This window comes from Pseudophryne corroboree, chromosome 12 (assembly GCF_028390025.1).
Source record: "Pseudophryne corroboree isolate aPseCor3 chromosome 12, aPseCor3.hap2, whole genome shotgun sequence".
NCBI lineage: Eukaryota > Metazoa > Chordata > Amphibia > Anura > Myobatrachidae > Pseudophryne > Pseudophryne corroboree.
Window position 1 is genome coordinate 101756414 of NC_086455.1, and position 25374 is coordinate 101781787.

General features: G+C 47.9%; 1 protein-coding gene across 1 annotated transcript in view; it reads left to right on the plus strand.

Annotated features, from left to right (window-relative positions):
• Positions 1 to 25374, plus strand: part of STX7 (syntaxin 7) — a 216938-nt gene that overhangs the window by 126348 nt on the left and 65216 nt on the right. The window contains exons 3-4 of the mRNA XM_063947824.1: positions 354 to 423; positions 13542 to 13632. Of these exons, the coding sequence (XP_063803894.1) occupies positions 354 to 423; positions 13542 to 13632 (161 nt within the window). The remainder of the gene's footprint in view (positions 1 to 353; positions 424 to 13541; positions 13633 to 25374) is intronic.

Here is a 25374-nt window from a genome sequence, read left to right on the forward strand (position 1 = left end):
AAATGTATTAAGCCCTAATAAGAGATAAAGAGGAGATGGATAAAGATTGATAATTGACCAGCCAATCAGATCCTATCATTTTTCAAACACAGCTTGTGACATAGCAGTTAGGAAGCTGATTGACTGGTCATTTATCACTCTTTATCCGTCTCCACTTTATCTCGTGTTAAGGCTTAATACATTTGAGCCTACGTTCTTTGTAAAGGATATTCATATGCCTATCCCAAGCATGTTTAAATTGCTCTACTGTCTTAATGGTTTTAACCTGATAAACATTGAGGCTCTCTGTACTAAATGATGCACTAAAAAGTGCACCTGAACATGCTGCCAATAACTTTCTCTGTCCCATGCAGCTTCTGAAATACAGAGGATAGTAAATCAACTTGGAACCGTACAGGACACGGCAGAGCTACAGAACCAACTGTGAGTAATATTCTCACCAGCACAGCAGTCCTCACATTAGACAAGAAAGAGAGTACACTCCTACAAGTTGGAGACTTTGTTGTACAAGTTACCATATTGCATAATGTATCTTCTCCACAATGTCACAATGAGCAAAAAATATATAATTTCTGCAGCAGGATACACTGGTATTCCACAGGGAATAACATTGGGGGCGTAGAGTTGGATCTTGATCCGAGGCACCAACAGGCTAAAGCTTTGACTGTTCCCAGGACGCACTGCACCGCCTCCTCTATAGCCCCGCCTCCAGGCACTGGAGCTCAGTTTGTAAGTTGGTGCCTGCAGTGCAGGTCACTAACGAGGGGGGCTTCGCTAGGCAGCCCTGAAAATAGCTTTTAAGAAGACTTCATGGACCACAGCACTTTTATGTCATTCTGACATGCTGTGCTGCGGCTCCATCCCCTCCCTCAGCGGCGCTGCATACTCCCGCGGCCTGGTTCCCAGGTACTTGCAGTGGGGACGCACCGGTTTCTAGGCACACCACCGCTGCTGCTCTCCTTGATCGCGTGGCTGCACGACAGGGAAGAGGTAAGAAGGTCCCCAAGGTGGGCCCCGCTGGTAAATCGCGATACAGTCGCGGTCCCAGGAGACGGACTGCGCCGCTGGCATGGACACTGTGGCCATACAGGGACCCCACTATATCCACCAGGCAGTGAGCACATGTCGGATTTACTAAAATCCGTTTAATATAGGCTCCATAGTACCCAGTGGTGAAGTCTAGCAGAGGGGATAAGGCGCTGACCTGTAGCCCCTCCCCCAGCTCCGGGCGCCATCTACTGCTGGTGTTTCCGCCCTGGAGCTGCATCTCTCCCTCACTCCCTGAAGAGATTTTGGCGCCGTTACATAGCTGGGCTGATTTCCAGGACTGCTGGGCACTGTCTCCTCTGTAAAACCGCCTGTCTTGTCAGCGCTGTGTATTTACAGACACTTACGTATTCTACATGTCATTTTAGACAGTGTTAGTTAAGAACAAGTGTACTGCTATCTGAATATTTAGTGCTAGTATTCTGTGATATCCATCCAGTGTTTACTGTGCATTGTTATATCTGTATACACACACACACACACACACACACACACACACACACACACACACACACACACCTATCTCCTATATCATAGCCCTGTGATTCTGTGCCTGGGTTTCTAACGCTGGGCGTGGCTAGGAGCTCTCATTGGGTTAGTGGCAGGTCTATCACACCCAGCCCACAGTTGATTGGGCGAGAGACGCCCTCCCACACAGGTTACATCCAATGGGAGGCTCTGCCCTTTGCCTGCTGTGTTTTCACAGAGCAGGATTAGCAATGGGACTGATGGAGCTGGAGCTGCAGCTCCAGCCCCACACCCCAAAATAGTCCCACTGCATCTGCAGCAACATACCCTCCAACAATTTGCACATAAACATGCAAATTCGAAAAGGGGGCGTGGCCACGGGTACAGCGGCGTGGTCACGCCCCTTTTTCTATACTTTCAATGGAAGCTTGGAGAGTCAAAAAACGGTACAGACAATAAAAAAAAACGGTCCTGTACCTGGCAAAAAGGTGCAGCTGGAGGGTATGCCACTCCATCTGCAGCAAGTCTCTGTGCTGTAGATAGGGGAAAAAACAATCCTTTTACTGCAGCGTCCTATGGGGGTCATTCCAAGTTGTTCGCTAGCTGCATTCGTTCGCTGTGCAGCGATCAGGCAAAAACTCGGAACCTCTGCGCATGCGTATACAGCACAATGCGCACGTGCGGCTTACTATTACATCGAACGATGTAGTTTTACACAGGGTCTAGCGATGATGCTTTTCAGTCGCATAGGCAGCCGCAGAGTGATTGACAGGAAGAGGGCGTTTCTGGGTGTCAACTGAGCGTTTTCAGGGAGTGTTCGGAAAAACGCAGGCATGGCTGGCCGAACGCAGGCCGTGTTCATGACGTCAAATCAGGAGCTGAATGGTCTGAAGTGATCATCACAATTGCCGAGTAGGTCTGAAGCTGCTCTGAAACTGCACAAAAATTTTTTGTACCCACTCTCCAATCCCTTCGTTCCCACTTGTGCTAAGCTAAAATACACTCCCACTGGGCGGCGGCATAGCGTTTGCACGGCTGCTAAAAACTGCTAGCGAGTGATCAACTCTGTCTTGCTGCCAGTCCACCTGCCCCCTCCGGCATCAACAATCCCCACTCCCTAGCCGCGCCGCAGGTGGAGCAAAACCTGCTGCAGCCACCGGCATAGATGTGTATGAAAGCGGCGCAGCGGAAGACTTTCATAGGCATCCCTGCGCCGCACACTCTCTGAGCCCCGGAGCCTGCTCTACGTGTGATGTCACAGAAATGCCACTACAGCCGCACCCAGATCCCCAGAGGCCCTGACTCCAACACAGTACCTGGCCTGCCGGCCTGGAAGCCCCGAGATGGTTAATGTAGCGGATAGAGAGGGTGATATCGCGGAGGGTAATGTATGGATGCTGAATCAATGTAAAAGGTGACAGTGCTGTGCACTGCAGTGGGTGTGCAGTCTGGCCCGGTGCTAGAGTGTTCGGCGCCCCCCTGCAAACTATAAATTTGCACCCTCGCATATTTTACAAACACACATCGCACATAATGACCCCTGTAGTAGAGACACTTACACATGTAATGCCCCCTGTACCAGAGACGCTTACACATGTAATGCCCCCTGAACCGGTGACGCTTACACATGTCACGCCCCCCCCCTGTACCAGTGACACTTACACAAGTAACACCCCCTGTAGCAGTGACAATTACACACGTAATGCCCCCTGTACCAGTGCTGCTAACACACATAACGCCCCCTGTACCAGAGACGCTTACACATGTAATGCCCCCTGAACCGGTGACGCTTACACATGTCACGCCCCCCCCCTGTACCAGTGACACTTACACAAGTAACACCCCCTGTAGCAGTGACAATTACACACGTAAAGCCCCCTGTACCAGTGCTGCTTACACACATAACGCCCCCTGTACCAGTGACGCTTACACACATAACGCCCCCTGTACCAGTGACGCTTACACACGTAACGCCCCCCTGTACCAGTGACGCTTACACACGTAACGCCCCCTGTATCAGTGACGCTTACACACGTAATGCCCCCTCTCCCAGTACCGTTTACACAGATAACGCCCTCTGTACCAGTGCCGCTTACACACGTAACACCCCCTGTAGCAGTGCTGCTTACACACGTAAAGCCCCCTGTACCAGTGTCACTTACACACGTAACGCCCCCTGTACCAGTAACACTTACACACACTGGGGGTAATTCCAAGTTGATCGCAGCAGGATGTTTTTTAGCAGTTGGGCAAAACCATGTGCACTGCAGGGGGGGCAGATATAACATGTGCAGAGAGAGATAGATTTGGGTGTGGTGAGTTCAATCTGCAATCTAAATTGCAGTGTAAAAATAAAGCAGCCAGTATTTACCCTGCACAGAAACAAAATAACCCACCCAAATCTAACTCTCTCTGCAAATGTTATATCTGCCTCCCCCGCAGTGCACATGGTTTTGCTCAACTGCTAAAAAATGTCCTGCTGCGATCAACTTGGAATTACCCCCTTTGTGCAGCAGTCACACATACACACACACACACACACACACACATATGTACAAACACACACGCATACATACTGTACATACATTACACACATACACAGTCACACATATATACAGTATACACAGACACTGTATATACATACACACACACTCACTCTCTTTCCAGAAACTTATCTAATGAAGTCTGGCTGGCCGAAGCTGTAGCATCTCATCCTCCTGCTGCAGCATGGTCCCGTGTAGCTCCGCCCCTTACTCCCATCTAGCTCCACCCACTTTGGCTCCCTCTCGGCCACTGAATGTCACACAGGGGAGGGGAGGGGGGAGAGGAGGTTTTGTGCTGCCGGCGCCGAGAGGGAGAAAAGGTTTTGTGCTTCTGGCGCCGCTGTATATGTGACAGCAGCCTGCAGCAGCAGGGATAGCAGCAGAAGCTCAGCACAGGGATGCAGAGCAGGGAGAACGTCTCTCCTTCCTGGTGCCTCCCTGCACTGCATCCCTTTGCTGAGCGGCTAGCGCTGGGCCTGAGTGTAGTGTCACTGACACTGCACAGCACTCTCACCTTTTACATTGATTCAGCCAGTCACACAGTTCTGCCAGCCAGTCACTATTGTTAGCACCAGTGTCCCAACGCGCCGCATTACAGGGAAGTAGACGCACTACATAAACTACAGCTCCCAGCAGCCCTTGGCACCGAAGCATTCCGCCCCTTAGGGCTGCTGGGAGCTGTAGTTTATTGTGTACATCTTCTTCCCTGTAATGCGGCACATTGGGACACCGGCGCGAACAATAGTGACTGCCTGCTGTGCGAGTCTCTGGGAGAGCCACTGCCAAAGGGAGGACAGCAGCTTAGCTGCTGACAGGAGGAGAAGCAGGATAAGCATTACCCGCCCCTCCCCCACTCACAGTACCACCGGGCCCCATCCGCGGCCCCCCCCCCCCACACCCCTTCCAGCGCCCGCGATAGCTCCGGACCCCCTCCCCCACCCGCAGCGACCTTGCACCCGTACCTCCCACCGCATCCACCCCTCCCCCACCCGGGGCAACCCCGCAACTGCTCCTCCCCCACCCGCAGCGGCTCCGGACCACCACCCGCAGCACCCACGCACCCTCCCCCACCTGCGGCACCACCGCAACCACCGCTCCCGTGGAACCCAGGGATCCCATCCGCCTCTTCCCCGCACCCCCTACTCAGCACCTACTAGGTGATTCACCAGGCCCTGCGTGCGCTGTTCACTCCGTTGCAAGGGGCTTCCACCCCTTAACCATTGCACGCCCTTTGTCCGTGCAATATTTAACCACTCACACAATTATGATTGGATGTAATACTCCATATAATAAAAATATTGCCGCCACAAGGGTGTGCAAGGGTTAAGGGGGCGTAGCCCCTTACGACGGTGTGAAGAGCGCCCGTAGGGCGCGATGAATCACCTAGTATATATATATATTTATATATATATATATGTATGTATGTATATGTGTGTGTGTGTGTAGATTTACTAGTCCAGTGCAGTCTTATTGTTTATATGTAATAATTTCTGCATTGTACCTGTGACTGTGTATGCCTATAGCTGCTGTGTGGATTCTTTTCTGTGTATCGCACGTATTGCTATCACTATATTCTGTACCCTGTTGCATCAGGGTCTCATTTAAAATATAGTGTACCACATGATATACTATTTTGTATTTTTCACTGTGTATTTCAGTCACCTCACACCGCTTATATCCTCTGTTTTGTGCTTTGCATTTGCTATCACATAACACAGTTGTTGTTTTTTTTTGTTTTTTTTTGCAGATATTGTGTTTGTCTGGCTATAATGCAGTGTTGCGCCCTAAGGCTACATTCCCAATAATACTGCTACACAGTGAGGGAAATCTGCAGACGCTCGTGCATCATGCAGTGCTGGCGCCACGGATTTGTCTGAGGAAAAGGTTTCAGCTGAGGGTTCAGCTACTGCGTCCCCTGCACCTTCCAGTCAGTCTGCAGCACGTGTGGCAAATCAAGGCCCACCTTGGGCTGCTTTTATAAATGTGCTGACGACGCTTGTAACGTGGCTTACGCCCCCTGTGGGACCTCCTGTGCCATTGCAGCCACATATTGTCTGATGCTCTGTCTACACAGTTACAACAATTAAATCAGTCTTTGGTTAGACAAAAACCTACCCCTTGCCTGCTGGGGCCAGGGGGTCATCTAAACGGGCCATTTCTTCCTCACAATCCAGTAATATTTTGGATGATTCTTCCGATGAGGATGGGGATTATACTGATCCGTCAGACACTGAATACAGTTGCTTCTGATGAAGAATCTACAACTGAAGTTGATGTTCCTGACCTAGTGGAGGCTATCAAGCTGATTCTCTGTATTGATGATGATATTGAGCCCCCCGCTACATCTAAGAAACCTGATAAGTTTAAACGTCAGAAGGTTGCTAAAGTAGTTTTCCTGCATTCTGACCTTTTAATTGACATACGTCAGGAATCCTGGTCATCACCAGGGAAGAAATTTTCCCTGTCCAAAAAGATGCTAGCTCGTTACCATATCCCTGCGGAGTTGAGTAACAAGTGGAAACTCCACCGCTGGTGGACTCTCTTGTCTCCCGTCTAGTGGTATCTTCTACTCTACCTGTCACCACTATCATCTCACTGAAGGATCTGACGGATAAGCGTGTGGAGGGATGCCTGAACTCTATTTACACACTTACCGGTGCTGTGCATAGACCCACTGTGGCAGCCTCTTGGGCTGCAAAAGCTATTGAAGCATGGGTTCAGGCAATTCAGGATGAGCTACCTCAAAATTTTTCTGACACTGCCAGACAATATCTGTCGTATATTACCACAGCCTCTCACTATATTCAGGAGGTGGCCTCTGATGCAGGCGTAATGTCAGCCAAGGCGTCTACTACGTCTATCCTGGCTCGCCGGATTTTGTGGTTAAGGTCCTGGAAAGTGGAACTGGACTCCAAAAAGACCTTGGAGGTTCTTCCTTTTAAGGGAGACACACTATTTAGCGAGGATCTGAACAAGATCGTGACTGACTTAGCAACAGCTAAGACTGCATTTCTCCCAAGTACTAATCTTTCTGCTCCGAAGGCTAAGAGTACCACTTTTTGTTCCTTTCGACCTCCAAGTAAAGCAAAGGGTCGGGCATACATGAGACAGGCTCATACTTCCAAAACCCCCAAGTCTCTAAGCAATCTTGGGCCGCCCGACAGACCCCAGGGTGGGAGGCCGACTTCTGCAGTTCGCCCAGGCCTGGTTAAAAAGCACTTCAGACGCCTGGGTGCGGAAAGTTGTCTCTCACGGGTATGCGGTCTCCTTCAAGAGACGTCCCCCTCACCAGTTCTGCTTGACTGGTTATGCCTTCCGATCTGCTGAAAGCACAGACTTTACAGTTGGTTGTACAATCTCTCCTAGATACTGGAGTGATTGTGCCGGTACCTCTGTCACAAAGAGACTGGCTACTATTCGACCAAGTTTCTAGTTCCGAAACCAAATGGGTCCTCCATATACTCAACCTCAAATCTTTGAACAAATTTGTGAGGGTATCCAAATTCTATATGGAAACTCTACATTCTATTGTACTGGCCATGGAACCCAAGGACTATATGGTATCCCTGGACATACAGGATGCTTACCTGCACATTCCTATTGCCATGTCGCATCAGCAATATCTGCGGTTTGCTATTGGCAACCTACATTATCAATTCCAGTCCTTGCCTTTCGGACTGGCCACGGCTCCTCAGATCTTCACCAAGGTCATGGCAGTCATGACAGCTCTTCTCCGCCGTCAGGGTGTCAGGATCATGCCATCTCTGGATGACTTGCTGATCCTGGTGAACTCCCCAGAGGTTCTCCTCAGTTATCTGGAACTGACTGTCCTATTCCTGGGTCCCTGGGTTCCAGGGACCAGCGAAGACTGTAAGAAGTCCTCACTGGTCCCTGCTCAGAGCATGGTGCACCTGGGGGCATTGTTGGACACACACAACCAACGATTGTTCTTGTCTCCAGAGAAGGTCCTGAAACTTCAGGACTTGATCAGATACTTCCTCTCTCGCCAGAGAGTGTCAGTACACTCGGCGATTCAAGTACTAGGCCTCATGGTGTCAGCATTCGACATAGTAGAGTACGCTAATTTCATGCCCGCCCGCCGCAGAGGTTAATCCTTTCCAGATGGGACAGCCTGCCTCACCGGATCAGGTTTCAAATGATCTCCTTGACTCCGGAGGTTCGTCTGTCACTGAGCTGGTGGCTACAGAACCAACAGTTGAGCAGGGATCTCTGGATCTCCAACTGGGTCCTCCTGACAACGGACGCCAGTCTGCGAGGTTGGGGCGCGGTGTTGGAGCAACACTCTCTCCAAGGTCGGTGGACCAGGGAGGAATCTCTCCTCCCGATAAACATTCTGGAATTGCAGGCAGTGTTCAATTCACACCTTGACAAAGACTTTTTGAAGTTGAAACGCGTTGGTGGTTTTGGAGGCACACCCCAGTACTTAGGAGTGTGGGAGTCCGGACGTACCGCACCCCAGGTCTGTTTTCTACAACTACCTCCCAGTATTTGGTTGTGTTCCCCCATTTTTTTTTCTTGCATGGTGGATTCTTCTTGCTTTTATGAAGAAATTACCTGTTTTAAACGTTCCTTTATAAATAAATGAATATATTACCCCATAACAACAAAAGTCCCTTTCTTTTGTGTGGACTTCATACTCCTGGTATCCCTGAGGAATTTACAGTAAAGAAGGGGCAGGAGGACAGCCATCCAAAGAAACCTTGATGTGTTTTCAGAAATCCTGCAGAACGTGAGTTCGGGGTACGCATTACCCCCATTTTTTTGAATTTACAAAAGATACCTTGATAAGAACAATACATCTTTGCCTATGTGAGTTGGGTACGCATCTGCAACCCCAAATAGGATATAAAAATATCTGTAGTAATTTCTTGGTATAATTATTGTACTGAACGTATTACACTATTGGGGCTATATACCCCTTCTTTTTTCCTTTTTCGTCTCTACGTGATTGAGGAGATTTCATGAGAAAGAAGATCCTAAGTGCATGAAAGAAAAAGGAAAAAGGAAAAAGATACCTTTATGAACACATCGCGCACAACGTATATGTGAGTACGGTGCGTACCCGCATAGAACTTCTTATCAATAATTATAGACCAGGATCACTGTGAAATACCATTTAATGAAACGTCCCTGTGATTATTAGACATTTGGAATGTGGAGAATTTTTGCTATGAACTATTGAATTCGGGACTCATTATTTTCTTCATAATTGTTATTTTGGGACTTTAAGGGGAGCGCAGCAGACGGTGTACTTTTGTTTTTTGTTCTAAGTGTTCAATGCGTTGACAATGGCCCTGCCTCTGGTACAGAACAGGCCTGTTCAAGTACAATCGGACAACACCACCATGGGGGCGGACATAAATCATCAAGGCGACACTTGAAGCCGCGTGGCAATGAAGGAAGTGTCAAAAATCCTCCAATGAGTCGGTACGCCATCTGCCAGCTATATCGGCAGTGTTCATTCCGTGAGTCCTCAACTGGGAAGCGGACTTCCTCATTTGTCAGGACGTGAACGTCGGAGAGTGGAGCCTTCATCCAGAAGTCATTCAACTCCTAGTGGACAAGTGGGGCCTACCAGATGTAGACCTGATGGCATCTCGACACAATCACAAGGTTCCGGTCTTCGGAGCAAGGACAAGGGATCCTCAAGCAGCATTCGTGGACGCACTGGCAATTCCATGGAACTTTTGGCTGCCGTACGTGTTCCTTCCAGTGTCATTTCTGCCCAGGGTACTACGGAAGTTCAAGCAAGAAGGAGGAATACTACTTCTAATCGCTCCAGCATGGCCCAGACGGCATTGGTTCTCAGACCTGCATGGTCTCTCGATTGAGCGTCCTCTTTTACTTCCTCAATGCCCAGACCTCGTTCAGGGCCCTTGTGTATACCTGGACTTGGCCAGACTGGCTTTGACGGCGTGGCTCTTGAAGCATCACTCCTGAGAGCAAAAGGATTCTCTGAGGCGGTCATTCAAACTATGTTGAAAGCCCGTAAACCAGCTTCAGCTCGGATTTATTACAGGATCTGGAATTCTTACTTCACATGATGTGCTGCTAAGAATTATGATGCATATACTTTCAAAACTTCCAGAGTTTTCTACAACAAGGTCTAGACTTGGGCCTTCAAGAAAAATTGCGTCTCTTCCTGACGTTTACACTTTCACTCAGGGTGTTCTAAGGATTCAGCCTCCCTATGTACCTCCTGTGGCTACATGGAATCTGTCTGTCGTCTTAACTGCCCTGCAAGAGTCTCCATTTGAACCTTTTAAATGCCTTACACTTAACGTCGTGTTTCTGTTGGCTATTGCCTCTGCTAGAAGGGTGTTGGACTTGGGTGCTTTGTCCTGTCGTCCACCCTTTATGATTTTTCATCGTGACCGGGCAGTTCTTCGAACTTGTCCTGGTTATTTACCTAAGGTGGTATCTTTTCACCTTAACCAGGAGATTGTGGTTCCGGCGTTCATCTCTTCTGGTTTGTCCTCCAAAGATCGATCTATGCCTTTGATACTTCCGCCTCCCGGGATGCTTCCTTTGGACACCAGGTTCATGTGCCTGCTACAGTGTGTCCCCTCCCATGAGGAACTGCTTTAGGACATCCCCATTGTTATTCCCTTTGGAATACCAGTGTACCCCGCTGCAGAAGAGGAGATTTATGGTAGACTTGCCATTGTTAAGTCTCGTTCTGCGAGGTACACTGGATTCTACCGTCTCTCTTACCTGCTACTGCATTGGACTGGTTAACAAAACTGAGCTCCAGTGCCTGGAGGTGAGGCTATAGAGGAGGCGGTGCAGTGCATCCTGGGAACAGTCAATGCTTGAACCTGTTGGTGCCTTGGATCAAGATCCAACTCTACACCCTCAATGTTATTCCCTGTGGAATCCAGTGTACCTCGCAGAAAGAGATTTAACAATGGTAAGTCTACCATAAATCTCCTTTTTAATATGCATGGTTTGACCAATTACACTGTGTTAAGATACTACCCTAATTCTTAAAAAGTAATTGTACTTCAGATGTACACATATGTGCATTATTATAAAATTGTACTGAGACTGCGTATACTGTAATACCCTTTTTACACTATAACCAAAATCCCAGGTTATTGCATGTGTACGGGGCTGCATTCAGAAATTGTGGGGCCCAGGACTGCCAGAATAGGCAGGGCTCCTCCCCTCCCAAGTAGGAAAGTAGGCAACAGGAACAACCAAAGAGTCTCCCAGGATTCCAAGTCTGAACCTGAGTTTCACTCAGCTCATCTTTTTTCCATGATAGCTTGTCCGGACCCCTAGTGGTCATGGTAGTAACAGACTCCACCTTGCAATGCCAGTTCCAGTGGCAGAACAGGGTTGCTCCTCTCTTCTCCTTCAAGTGTGATATCATGAGTTACCGCTCATTCCCCAGCAACAGCAGAGGAGATGGGGAGGGGATCTGTTTCAGAAGGCAGTCAGCCTCCCCACTTTCCTCTGCTACTTGCATTAGTGAGTCACACAGCAGTATAGTATCTTAATGAGTGACTCCCACTATGGGGGTCATTCCGACTCGATCGCACGCTGCACTTCTTCGCAATCGGGTCAGAAATGCGCAGTGGAAGCATTGCGCAGGCGCGGCGTTGGCCGGCGCCAGGCAGTGACGCCTCTAGCAACGGAAGCAGTCGCAGCGGTGACCGCAAGAAGATTAACAGGAGGAAGGTGGATCCGGGCGGCAACTCACAGTTTTCGGGGTGTGGTGAGTCCAACGCAGGCGTTTGGAGGGCGGATGTCTGACGTCAGTTCCGGGACCTGCATCGCTGGAACAATCGCACAGGGTAAGTAACTCTTACCCTGGTCTTCTTTTACAGGAAACTTTTTTTTTTTTTTGCATGGCAGGGCTGCACAAGCGTTCGCAGCCCTGCTATGCAGAAATACACTCCCCCATAGGCGGCGTCTAGTTGATCGCACAGGCAGCAAAAAGTTGCTACGTGCGATTAACTCGGAATTACCCCCTATGATTCTCTGGAGAGAAATGAATATTGCACAGCTTAGTTAAGTCCCATGTCCCCATCCCTGCTCTTTACCGGGGATGGGGCTAAAGGGGGGTACTCACGGGAGAGATGTGTGCTGAGCGATCTTAACACAGACCGCTCAGCACACATCTCTCACCCCGCTCAGCACAGCGCGATGTGCTGAGCGAGGGGGAAAGCCGACGGGGGGCCGCTCACTTCACACAATGGTGAAGTGAGCGACCCGCTAGATTGAGCCTGCATGCAGCTCAATCTAGCATCGGCGATAGCGATGCGCGGGGCCGCGCATCGCTATCGCTGGAGGGCATACACACGGCAGATCCGTGCTTAAAATCTAAGCAATCTAGCAAGATTGCTTAGATTTTAAGCACGGATCTCTCCATGTTTACCCCCCTTAAGACCCAGGAAGTTGCCATCTGCTAAACCTGCCAAATTTTCGACTCCATGTCTGAAAGTGGCATTAGTGATATCAGGAAAGAAAAAGGACCTTGGATGCAGTGTAGCGGAAATTTAGACTACCACATCCACTGTTAAATGTATGTTTTGTGATTGTGCGAGGTGAAAATAAAGCCACACTTAAGAATCTACAGCTAAATTGCATTTTCTTTTTCTAGAATGCAATCTCAGCCACTAACATTAAAGTACAGTGAAACCTTAATTAACTGCTGCCTTTGTTTACTAAGTATGGTACACTCTATTACTGAACCCAGATGTGACACAGCAAACACATATTGGGTAGAATTTAATTATCCCTGATAATTTTGTGGGCTGTTTTTTCGCAATTCTTTTTCATTTTTTCACTATATTTTCATCCTCCAATTCAACTAGCCCTCGTCTTTGTCCTCGAAAAATGATACATTTTTGGACGAAAACACGTAGAATATGTGATAAGTTGATGGACCTATATGTTTTTGTGCCCGGGTTTGCGAAAATGGAGCTTACCACTGGCTTTGGGGCTAGGGAGATCAATTAGCCCTTGGTAAGTTACAGTTCGTAATTGAATTACCCCTATAGTGATAAACAGTGGGGCTAACTCTCCTGTCACACAAGCAATGCAGAGTGTGTCAGCTCTTATGTGACAACAGTAAAGCTACTACACTACCTGTTACGCCCGGGCAAATAGAATAAATAAAGCACATAGATCACCGGCTAAATCTCATGAGTACACAATGTACCCCTGTAACTTTGGATAAACATAAACGGCAACTACAGTAAAAAGTAAAAATATGAATTCATGTTTTATTCAAATGGAGTGTGAGCAAAATGTTGCTCTCTATTGACCACTATGAAATATTATGGTACAACAAGCAAAAATATATACGTAGCAATCTATTACAAAAACTCAAATTGACATACCAGACATCACTATTATTTTGTTGTTTTTATTTTTATATAGTGCTAATATTTCCTTGAATCAATACTTTTGTATGAAAATGCTGTTGTTGTTTTTTTCTTTTTTTGTTTATAGACAACAGAAGATACAGTATGTAAACAAACTTGCAAAAGATACAGACAAATGCCTAAAGGACTTTTCATCTCTCCCTGCAGACAGTGAGCAGGTACATAAATTGTATAACGTGCCTAATTTTGTTTAAATTACATTTGCACCAGCTACTATCCACCATCTCTTACCTCTTAAATAGCAATATACTTATGGAGGAGCTTCTGATAACACCAGTAGATCTAATAGATATGGTTGACTGGAGGCAAAACCTGTCTCATTTTTTGCTTGCACGAGCAGATTGCACTGCATGGATAACCTTTGTTACAGTTGTGATTTGCTTTTAGTTGTAATTTTGATTTATTCTTTAAAAGCAAAAATCTTGCTATTTACAGCCCCCTCCCCTAGATGTAATCTCTACTGTTAGAAAACTGCTCCATGCAGCTGGGAGAGTAGAAACTAGCTGGGTGATTCAAAGTCCCGCCAAGTTATCTTGTGAATGTAACTCCGGAAAAGGCAGAAGCCAGGAACAAATCTGTGAGTTCTGTTGGCCTACAGTACATACCCTCATCCTAGCTGATTAAACAGCTAGCGCAAATGTCTTAATGGTTTTAGCACTTTTAATGCACAGTGTTATGGTAAAAGTATAAGCAATTGTGATCCACGCAGTATGAGTACGTGGAGTGTGTGTCCTTAGATTAGCAGTGTTTCTACAGAGCTTTATCAGATATTTCATCATCAGGCATCATGGCTTTTCGGCACAATTTCATAGGTATGCAGTTGTGATAGGGATTTTCACTGCACATCTTTATTTTTCCACAGATCAGACTATATGTGTTGTAGAGGAAATGAAATAAAAAAAATATAACCAGCACTAAAACAATTGGGCTATAGAAATAAAATATAGATTTAAGCAGAGAAATATATTTATTATCTGAGGCCAAGAGTACAGCTGGAGGGTTGATGCTCTGCAAGACCTTAGTAAAAAAAAATGTAAAAGCTATATCTTTCCAGCACTGATCTCAGACTAAGATCACGTAATTAAAGAATCCTCACTCAAATTATAAATAATACCGCTTTTCCATTGTTATTGGGGAAATTGCTGGGTCTATCAACCCGGAAAATTTCTTCGTCTCAGCCCCAACCATGGACCTGGGACTTCATCCTAGGTAATTTTGTTTTCTTCTTCATCCACTAGGGGTCACTGGAGTACTCTTGGGAAATCGACGGGGCATTAGCAGGGATAGACACATTTAAATTAGTAACTCTCCTCCCCCTCCATACTCCCAAGAAGTCCCAGTGTTTTTTTGTGCCTCACCAGGCACGTTTAGAGGCATTTCCAGACTTTTTGTTTTGTTTTTTTCAAGATTTTTTTTCTTTCTCTTACGTCCTAGAGGATGCTGGGGACTCCGTAAGGACCATGGGGAATAGACGGGCTTCGCAGGAGACATGGGCACTATAAAGAAACGTTAGAATGGGTGTGCACTGGCTCCTCCCTCTATGCCCCTCCTCCAGACCTTAGTTAGATCCTGTGCCCAGAGGAGACTGGGTGCTTTCAGGGGAGCTCTCCTGAGTTTCTCTGTAATAAAGAATTTTGTTAGGTTTTTTATTTTCAGGGAGTCCTGCTGGCAACAGGCTCCCTGCGCCATGGGACTGAGGAGAGAAAAGCAGACCTACTTCAGTGATAGGCTCTGCTTCTTAGGCTACTGGACACCATTAGCTCCAGAGGGCTCGGAACGTAGGTCTCACCCTTGCCGTTCGTCCCAGAGCCGCGCCGCCGTCCTCATTGCAGAGCCGGAAGATTGAAGCCGGGTGAGTATACGAAGAAAGAAGACTTCACAGGCGGCAGAAGACTTTGGATCTTCACTGAGGTAACGTGCAGCGGTAACGCTGCGCGCCATTGCTCCCGCACGCACAGATGGGTGCAGGGCGCAGGGGGGGGCGCCCTGGGCAGCAATAATCCTCTTGGCTGGCATAAAAGGTATCTTCAGCTATGGCATTATAATATACAATCCCCCGCCAGGTTTTTTTGTATTTTGAGCGGGACCGAAGCCCGCCGCTGAGGGGGCGGAGCTTGATCACACAGCACTAACCAACGCCATTTTCTCCACAGCACGCCGCTGAGAAGCTGGCTCCCTGGACTCTCCCCTGCTGAACACGGTGACAGAGGGCTTTGAAGGAGGGGGGGGGGGGCACATAATTTGGGCGCAGTCAATATATATATATATATATATATATATATATATATATATATATATATATATGAAAAAGAATGGATTAGTGCGCTTATCCAAAATATACAAAGTTCCTTACTGACAAGATATAGTCTGAAGTCACAGATGAATTTGGTCGAATGACCAGTCCAGTATATAAGTTTCTCTAACGTCCTAGTGGATGCTGGGAACTCCGTAAGGACCATGGGGAATAGCGGGCTCCGAAGGAGGCTGGGCACTCTAGAAAGATTTATGACTACCTGGTGTGCACTGGCTCCTCCCACTATGACCCTCCTCCAAGCCTCAGTTAGATCTTGTGCCCGGCCGAGGTTGGATGCACACTAGGGGCTCTCCTGAGCCCTTAGAAAGAAAGTATAGATTTAGGTTTTTTATTTTCAGTGAGACCTGCTGGCAACAGGCTCACTGCAGCGAGGGACTAAGGGGAGAAGAAGCGAACTCGCCTGCTTGCAGCCGGATTGGGCTTCTTAGGCTACTGGACACCATTAGCTCCAGAGGGATCGACCGCAGGCCCAGTCCTTGGTGTTCGGTCCCGGAGCCGCGCCGCCGTCCCCCTTACAGAGCCAGAAGCAAGAAGAGGTCCGGAAAAACGGCGGCAGAAGACATCAGTCTTCACCAAGGTAGCGCACAGCACTGCAGCTGTGCGCCATTGCTCCTCATGCACACCACACACTCCGGTCACTGATGGGTGCAGGGCGCTGGGGGGGGGGCGCCCTGAGCAGCAATATAAACACCTTGGCTGGCAAAAATACATCACATATAACCCCCAGGGCTATATGGATGTATATTAACCCCTGCCAGATTCCATAAAAATGCGGGAGAAAAGTCCGAGAAAAAGGGGCGGAGCATATCTCCTCAGCACACTGGCGCCATTTTTCCCTCACAGCTCCGTTGGAGGGAAGCTCCCTGGCTCTCCCCTGCAGTCTACACTACAGAACAGGGTTAAAACAGAGAGGGGGGGCACTAAATTTAGGCGCAGTATAAATTATATAAAAGCAGCTATAGGGGACATAACTCAGTTAGTCCCTGCATTATATAGCGCTCTGGTGTGTGCTGGCATACTCTCACTCTGTCCCCCCAAAGGGCTTTTGTGGGTCCTGTCCTCATTGGAGCATTCCTTGTGTGTGTGCGGTGTGTCGGTACGGCTGTGTCGACATGTTTGATGAGGAGACTTATGTGGAGGCGGAGCAGATGCCGATAAATGAGATGTCGCCCCTGTGGGCCGACACCAGAGTGGATGGATAGGTGGAAGGTATTAACCGACAGTGTCAACTCCTTACATAAAAGGCTGGATGACGTAACAGCTATGGGACAGCCGGCTTCTCAGCCCGCGCCTGCCCAGACGTCTCAAAGGTCATCAACGCTCCCTCAGATGGCAGACACAGATGTCGACACGGAGTCTGACTCCAGTGTCGACGAGGTTGAGACATATACACAATCCACTAGGAACATCCGTTACATGATCCCGGCAATATAAAATGTGTTACACATTTCTGACATTAACCCAAGTACCACTAAAAACAAAGGGTTTTATGTGTGGGGAGAAAAAGCAGGCAGTGTTTTGTTCCCCCATCAAATGAGTGAATGAAGTGTGAAAAAGCGTGGGTTTCCCCGATAAGAAACTGGTAATTTCTAACAAGTTACTGATGGCGTACCCTTTCCCGCCAGAGGATAAGTTACGCTGGGAGATATCCCCTAGGGTGGATAAGGCGCTCACACGTTTGTCAAGGTGGCACTGCCGTCTTAGGACACGGCCACTTTGAAGGTACCTGCTGATAAATAGCAGGAGGCTATCCTGAAGTCTGTAATTACACACTCAGGTACTAGACTGAGACCTGCAGACTGCTGCAGCGTGGTCTGTACCCCTTTCAAACAGGGATACTATTTTGCGAACATAAGACGTCGTCTTATATATGAGGGATGCACAGAGGAATATTTTGCCGGCTGGCATCCTAAATTATTGCAATGTCCATTCTGTCAGGAGGGTATTGGAGACCCGACACTGGACAGGTGATGCTGACTTTAAAAGGCACATAGAGCCTTATTAAGGGTGAGGAATTGGTTGGGGATGGTCTCTGGGACCTCGTATCCACAGCAACAGCTGGGATGAAAATATTTTACCTCAGGTTTCCTCACAGCCTAAGAAACGCACTGTATTATCAGGTACAGTCCTTTCGGCTTCAAAAAAGCAGGCGGGTCAAACGAGGGAAGAGGGAAAAAGCTGCACCAGCAGCCAGTCCCCAGAATCAAAATTCTTCCCCTGCTTTCTCTGAGTCCACCGCATGACGCGGGGGCTCCACAGGCGTAGCCAGGTACGGTGGGGGGCCGCCTCAAAAATTTCAGCGATCAGTGGGCTCGCTCACAGGTGGATCCCTGGATCATTCAAGTAGTATCTCAGGGGTACAAGCTGGAAGTCGAGGCGTCTCCCCCCCGCCGTTTACTCAAATCTGCCTTGCCGACAACTCCCTCAGGCAGGGAGGCTGTGCTAGAGGCAATTCACAAGCTGTATTCCCAGCAGGTAATAGTCAAGGTGCCCCTACTTCAACAAGGACGGGGTTACTATTCCACACTGTTTGTGGTACCGAAACCAGCCGGTTCGGTGAGACCCATTTTAAAATGGAAATCCTTGAACACTTACATAACAAAGTTCAAGATGGAATCGCTCAGGGCGGTTATTGCAAGCCTGGACGAGGGGGATTACAGGGTATCCCTGGACATCAAGGATGCTTACCTGCATGTCCCTATTTACCTTCCTCACCAGGAGTACCTCAGATTGTGGTACAGGATTGCCATTACCAATTCCAGACACTACCGTTTGGACTGTCCATGGCACCGAGGGTGTTTACCAAGGTAATGGCAGAAATGATGATGCTCCTTCAAAAAAGGGAGTTTTTATTTATCCCATACTTGGATGATCTCCTTATAAAGGCAAGGTCCAGGGAGCAGTTACTGGTCGGAGTAGCACTATCTCAGGAGGTGCTACAACAGCATGGCTGGATTCTGAACATTCCAAAGTCACAGCTGGTTCCTTCCACTCGCTTACTGTTCCTGGGGATGATTTTGGACACAGAACAGAAAAAAGTGTTTCTCCTGCAGGAGAAAGCCAAGGAGCTGTCATCTCTAGTCAGAGACCTCCTAAAACCAAAAAGGGTATCGGTGCATCGTTGCACACGAGTCCTGGGAAAAATGGTGGCTTCATACGAAGAAATTCCATTCGGCAGGTTCCATGCGAGGACCTTCCCGTGAGACCTCTTAGATAAGTAGTCGGGATCGCATCTTCAAATGCATCAAATGATAACCCTGTCTCCAAGGACCAGGGTGTCTCTACTGTGGTGGATGCAGGGTGCTCATCTTCTAGAGGGCTGCAGTTTCGGCATACAGGACTGGGTCCTGGTGACCACGGATGCCAGCCTTCAAGGCTGGGGAGCAGTCACACAGGGAAGAAACTTCCAGGGCCTATGGTCAAGTCAGGAGACTTCCCTACATATAAATTCTGGAACTGAGGGCCATTTACAATGCCCTAAGTCAGGCAAGACCCCTGCTTCAAAACCAGCCGGTACTGATACAGTCAGACAACATCACGGCAGTCGCCCATGTGACCCGACAGGGCGGCACAAGAAGCAGGATGGCAATGGCAGAAGCCACAAGGATTCTCCGATGGGCGGAAAATCACGTACTAGCACTGTCAGCAGTGTTCATTCCGGGAGTGGACAACTGGGAAGCAGACTTTCTCAGCAGACACGACCTACACCCGGGAGAGTGGGGACTTCATCCAGAAGTCTTCCTGCTGTTGGTAAATCGTTGGGAAAGGCCACAGGTGGACATGATGGCGTCCCGCCTCAACAAAAAGCTAAAGAGATATTGCGCCAGTTCAAGGGACCCTCAGGCGATAGCTGTGGACGCTCTAGTGACACCGTGGGTGTACCAGTCGGTTTATGTGTTCCCTACTCTGCCTCTCATACCAAAGGTACTGAGAATAATAAGATGGCGAGGAGTAAGAACGATACTCGTGGTTCCGGATTGGCCAAGAAGGGCTTGGTACCCGGAACTTCAGGAAATGATATCAGAGGACCCATGGCCTCTGCCGCTCAGACCGGACCTGCTTCAGCAGGGGCCCTGTCTGTTCCAAGACTTACCGCGGCTGCGTTTGACGGCATGGCGATTGAGCGCCGGATCCTGAAGGAAAAGGGTATTCCGGAAGAAGTCATTCCTGCGCTTATTAAAGCCAGGAAAGATGTTACGGCAAAGCATTATCACCGCATGTGGCGGGAATATGTTGCATGGTGCGAGGCCAAAAAGGCCCCAACAGAGGAATTTCCACTAGGTCGATTTCTACATTTCCTGCAAGCAGGAGTGAATATGGGCCTAAGTCTAGGCTCCATTAAAGTACAGATCTCGGCTCTGTCGATTTTCTTTCAAAAAGAATTAGCTTCAGTACCTGAAGTTCAGGCATTGTGAAAGGAGTGCTGCATATTCAGCCCCCGTTTGTGCCCCCTGTGGCACCTTGGGATCTCAACGTGGTGTTGAGTTTTCTTAAAATCACATTGGTTTGAGCCACTAAAAACCGTGGATCTAAAATATCTCACGTGGAAAGTGGTCATGTTATTGGCCTTGGTTTCAGCCAGGCGAGTGTCAGAATTGGCGGCTTTATCATGTAAAAGCCCTTATCTGATTTTTCATATGGATAGGGCAGAATTGAGGACTCGTCCCCAATTTCTTCCTAAGGTGGTGTCAGCGTTTCACCTGAACCAGCCTATTGTGGTGCCGGCGGCTACTAGTGAATTGGAGGACTCCAAGTTGCTAGACGTTGTCAGGGCCCTGAAAATATATGTTTCCAGGACGGCTGGAGTCAGAAACTCTGACTCGCTGTTTATCCTGTATGCACCCAACAAGCTGGGTGCTCCTGCTTCTAAGCAGTCTATGGCTCGCTGGATTTGTAGTACAATTCAGCTTGCACATTCTGTGGCAGGCATACCACAGCCAAAATCTGTAAATGCCCATTCCACAAGGAAGGTGGGCTCATCTTGGGCGGCTGCCCGAGGGGTCTCGGCTTTACAACTTTGCCGAGCAGCTACTTGGTCAGGGGCAAACACGTTTGCAAAATTCTACAAATTTGATACCCTGGCTGAGGAGGACCTGGAGTTCTCTCATTCGGTGCTGCAGAGTCATCCGCACTCTCCCGCCCGTTTGGGAGCTTTGGTATAATCCCCATGGTCCTTACGGAGTTCCCAGCATCCACTAGGACGTTAGAGAAAATAAGAATTTACTCACCGGTAATTCTATTTCTCGTAGTCCGTAGTGGATGCTGGGCGCCCATCCCAAGTGCGGATTGTCTGCAATACTTGTAAATAGTTATTGTTAACTAAAGGGTTATTGTTGAGCCATCTGTTGAGAGGCTCAGTTGTTTTCATACTGTCAAACTGGATATAGTATCACGAGTTGTACGGTGTGATTGGTGTGGCTGGTAAGAGTCTTACCCGGGATTCTAAATCCTTCCTTATTATGTCTGCTCGTCCGGGCACAGTGTCCTAACTGAGGCTTGGAGGAGGGTCATAGTGGGAGGAGCCAGTGCACACTAGGTAGTCATAAATCTTTCTAGAGTGCCCAGCCTCCTTCGGAGCCCGCTATTCCCCATGGTCCTTACGGAGTTCCCAGCATCCACTACGGACTACGAGAAATAGAATTACCGGTGAGTAAATTCTTATTTTTTTACAACTTATGTTTGATTAAATAGTCAAATAGTCCACACTTTCCCCGTTTTAACGGGTGGCTGCTCAGTTCTTCAAATAGTGCCACTAGGTATACGTAGCCCAAAGGAAAATCTGAAAGTAGAGGAAGAAACAGCAGAGCGCCTATAGTGTAGTATCCCTTAAATAAGTTTTTGTCACACGCAAGAATAATATTAAGTACCAGATTACGGCTTGACTCAATGCCTATTGGTCCCCTGGTCTTCTAGTCCACGTCTCTGTCGGAATCTAGATGGAGTCAGGAGACAGGGAATCGCTATATAGCGTAGTAGTTACTCGCAAGTTAATGTCAATTGTTACGTCTCACAAAAAATTACATGCGTACCAGATGAAACAATAATTTGTGCATGTTAGTATGAATACTTAAGTCCTGGTCCTCATCAGAGGGTGGCGGTCATCTGGAGATGGATCTCCTGATGAAGCCCTGAGCTGGGCGAAACGCGTTGAGACACTGAACTACCGACCTGCCGACCTACTATTGCTGACACTCATGTCATTTATAAGCTAAGCTATTTTACTTTTTTTATTATTTCTGTACATTTAATAAATTTATAACTTCTTATAAGAATTATTGATTGGAGCATTACTATATCATCCAAAGGTCTCCAGATGACCGCCACCCTCTGATGAGGACCAGGACTTAAGTATTCATACTAACATGCACAAATTATTGTTTCATCTGGTACGCATGTAATTTTTTGTGAGACGTAACAATTGACAAGCCGTAATCCGGTACGCAATATTATTCTTGCGTGTGACAAAAAGTTATTTAAGGGATACTACACTATAGGCGCTCTGCTGTTTCTTCCTCTACTTTCATATATATATATATATATATATATATATATATATATATATATAATATATAGCAACACATGTCCATCCAAAACTTTCCAGCCAGGGTGTAGACAGAACCAGCACACTGCTAAATATTCAATCAACTTTTACTTCATGTAGCAGACATGTTATTCAACCAGCTATTCACTTCATATAGCAGTAAAGCACAAATATCTGGATTCAGCAAATACTCATCGTATGCTAGGCAAATGCAGACTGGCAAAGTCCCAAACAGCCGTTTTCGGTGCTCCTTCCTCAGGGGAATACCAGTTAAGGTGCCATAGTGCCTGTTGTTAAAGTGTCAAAGTGCTGTGCGAAATGCTGCCTCATAGGAGAGCATTATTTATGCTCACCTAATCAAGCTCATCGTTGGCACCTGTAATCACGTGCAGCCCCGGGGCCGGCCACACCACGCTCCCCTTTTCCGGAGACATCCGTCGTTGGAACGCACGCTGTGCACCACGTGACCGGAAGTTCTGGCCCGTGGAACGCAAACAGCGCGTCACCTGGGCGGAAGTCAAGGTCCGGGAGGCGCGGCCAGCGACAACGTCCCCGGCAACACTGCCAGCGGGTCCAAGTCACCAGGCAATGATGCTATACACAGTAAAGAAATGAAAAACAACACTACAATAATACAAATGAATCTAGGGATCTATTGACACTGCAGAGTATTGTTTGCAAGTCAATTTTGGACTGATATATATATCTCAATTAACATCATATTATGAATACCAAAACTATGCAGTAACAAATTGATCCCACAAGACACAATAAACAAAAATGTATAAGCAAAAATAGGAGATAACTATACCATCAATAACCAAAAGCAAAAACAGTGCATACTCTATATATCCTATACGGGGCCTATCAGAACCTGCTTAGAGGAAAGGACTGAAGGAAAATTCCTCATTTAAGCCATGGGGTACCATTGCATCCATATGATATATCCATCGACACTCTTGCTGTAACAGTAATTTATGTCTGTCACCTCCCCTTCGCAAGGGTGGAACATGGTCGATCGGCATGTACGCAAAATCACTCAGTTTGTGTCCATGTGCAACATAGTGCCTTGCAACAGGTGGCGTATTTCCATCCTCCTTCTGGTAGGCCTTTTTAATCGATGATCTATGCATTCCAATTCTCTCTTTTAGCATACGTATGGTTTTCCCTATATAAACCTCCTTGCAAGGACAGGTTATCATATAGGTCACAAATTTAGTTTCACATGTCATCCGGTAACGCAAAGGATAACGTTTTCCCCTCATGGGATGACAACAACTTTTACCAGTCAGCATGTAGTTACAATTGACACAGCCAGGACATTTATAGGCACCAGTTTGGAGTTGTAGCCAGTTTGTTCCCCTACCCACACGTGGGCTAATGTCAGAGAAGGTCACTTTTTCTTTCAGGTTACGGCTCCGCTTATATATATAATATATATATATATATATATATATATATATATATATATATATATATATATATTTCTCTAACGTCCTAGTGGATGCTGGGAACTCCGTAAGGACCATGGGGAATAGCGGGCTCCGAAGGAGGCTGGGCACTCTAGAAAGATCTTAGACTACCTGGTGTGCACTGGCTCCTCCCACTATGACCCTCCTCCAAGCCTCTGTTAGATTTCGTGCCCGGCCGAGGTTGGATGCACACTAGGGGCTCTCCTGAGCTCTTAGAAAGTTATAGTCTTAGAATTTGTTATTTTCAGTGAGACCTGCTGGCAACAGGCTCACTGCAGCGAGGGACTAAGGGGAGAAGAAGCGAACTCGCCTGCTTGCAGCCGGATTGGGCTTCTTAGGCTACTGGACACCATTAGCTCCAGAGGGATCGACCGCAGGCCCAGCCTTGATGTTCGGTCCCGGAGCCGCGCCGCCGTCCCCCTTACAGAGCCAGAAGCAAGAAGATGGTCCGGAAAATCGGCGGCATGAAGACTCTGTCTTCACCAAGGTAGCGCACAGCACTGCAGCTGTGCGCCATTGCTCCTCTCACACACTTCACACTCCGGTCACTGAGGGTGCAGGGCGCTGGGGGGGGCGCCCTGAGGCAGCAATAAAAACACCTTGGCTGGCTAAAATACCTCAATATATGGCCCCAGGGGCTATATATGAGGTAAATACCCCTGCCAGAATTCCATAAAAAACGGGAGAATAGGCCGCGAAAAAGGGGCGGAGCCTATCTCAGCACACTGGCGCCATTTTTCTCTCACAGCTCGGCTGGAGGGAAGCTCCCTGGCTCTTCCCTGCACAGTAAGAGGGAAAAGAGAGGGGGGGGCATTAAATTTGGCACTGTATACAGTATATTATATAAAAGCTATTAGGGACATAACTCAGTTAGTCCCTGTATATATATAGCGCTCTGGTGTGTGCTGGCATAATCTTACTCTGTCCCCCCAAAGGGCTTTTGTGGGTCCTGTCCTCGTTTAGAGCATTCCCTGTGTGTCTGCGGTGTGTCGGTACGGCTGTGTCGACATGTTGAATGAGGAGGCTTATATGGTGACAGAACAGAGGCCGATATATGTGATGTCGCCCCCTGTGGGGCCGACACCAGAGTGGATGGATAGGTGAAAGGTATTAACCGACAGTGTCAACTCCTTGCATAAAAGGGTGGATGACGTAACAGCTGTGGGACAGCCGGCTTCGCAGCCCGCGCCTGCCCAGGCGTCTCAAAGGCCATCAGGGGCTCAAAAACGCCCGCTCTCTCAGATGGCAGACACAGATGGCGACACGGAGTCTGACTCCAGTGTCGACAAGGTGGAGACATATACACAATCCACTAGGAACATCCGTGACGTGATCCCGGCAATAAAAAATGTGTTATACATTTCTGACTTTAACCCAAGCACCTCTAAAAATGGGTTTTAGGTTTGGGGAGAAAAAACAGGCAGTGTTTTGTTTCCCCCATCAGATGAATAAATGAAGTGTGTGAAAGCGTGGGTTCCCCCGTTAAGAAACTGGTAATTTATAAAAAGTTACTGATGGCGTACCCTTTCCCGCCAGGTGGATAAGTTACGCTGGGAGATATCCCCTAGGGTGG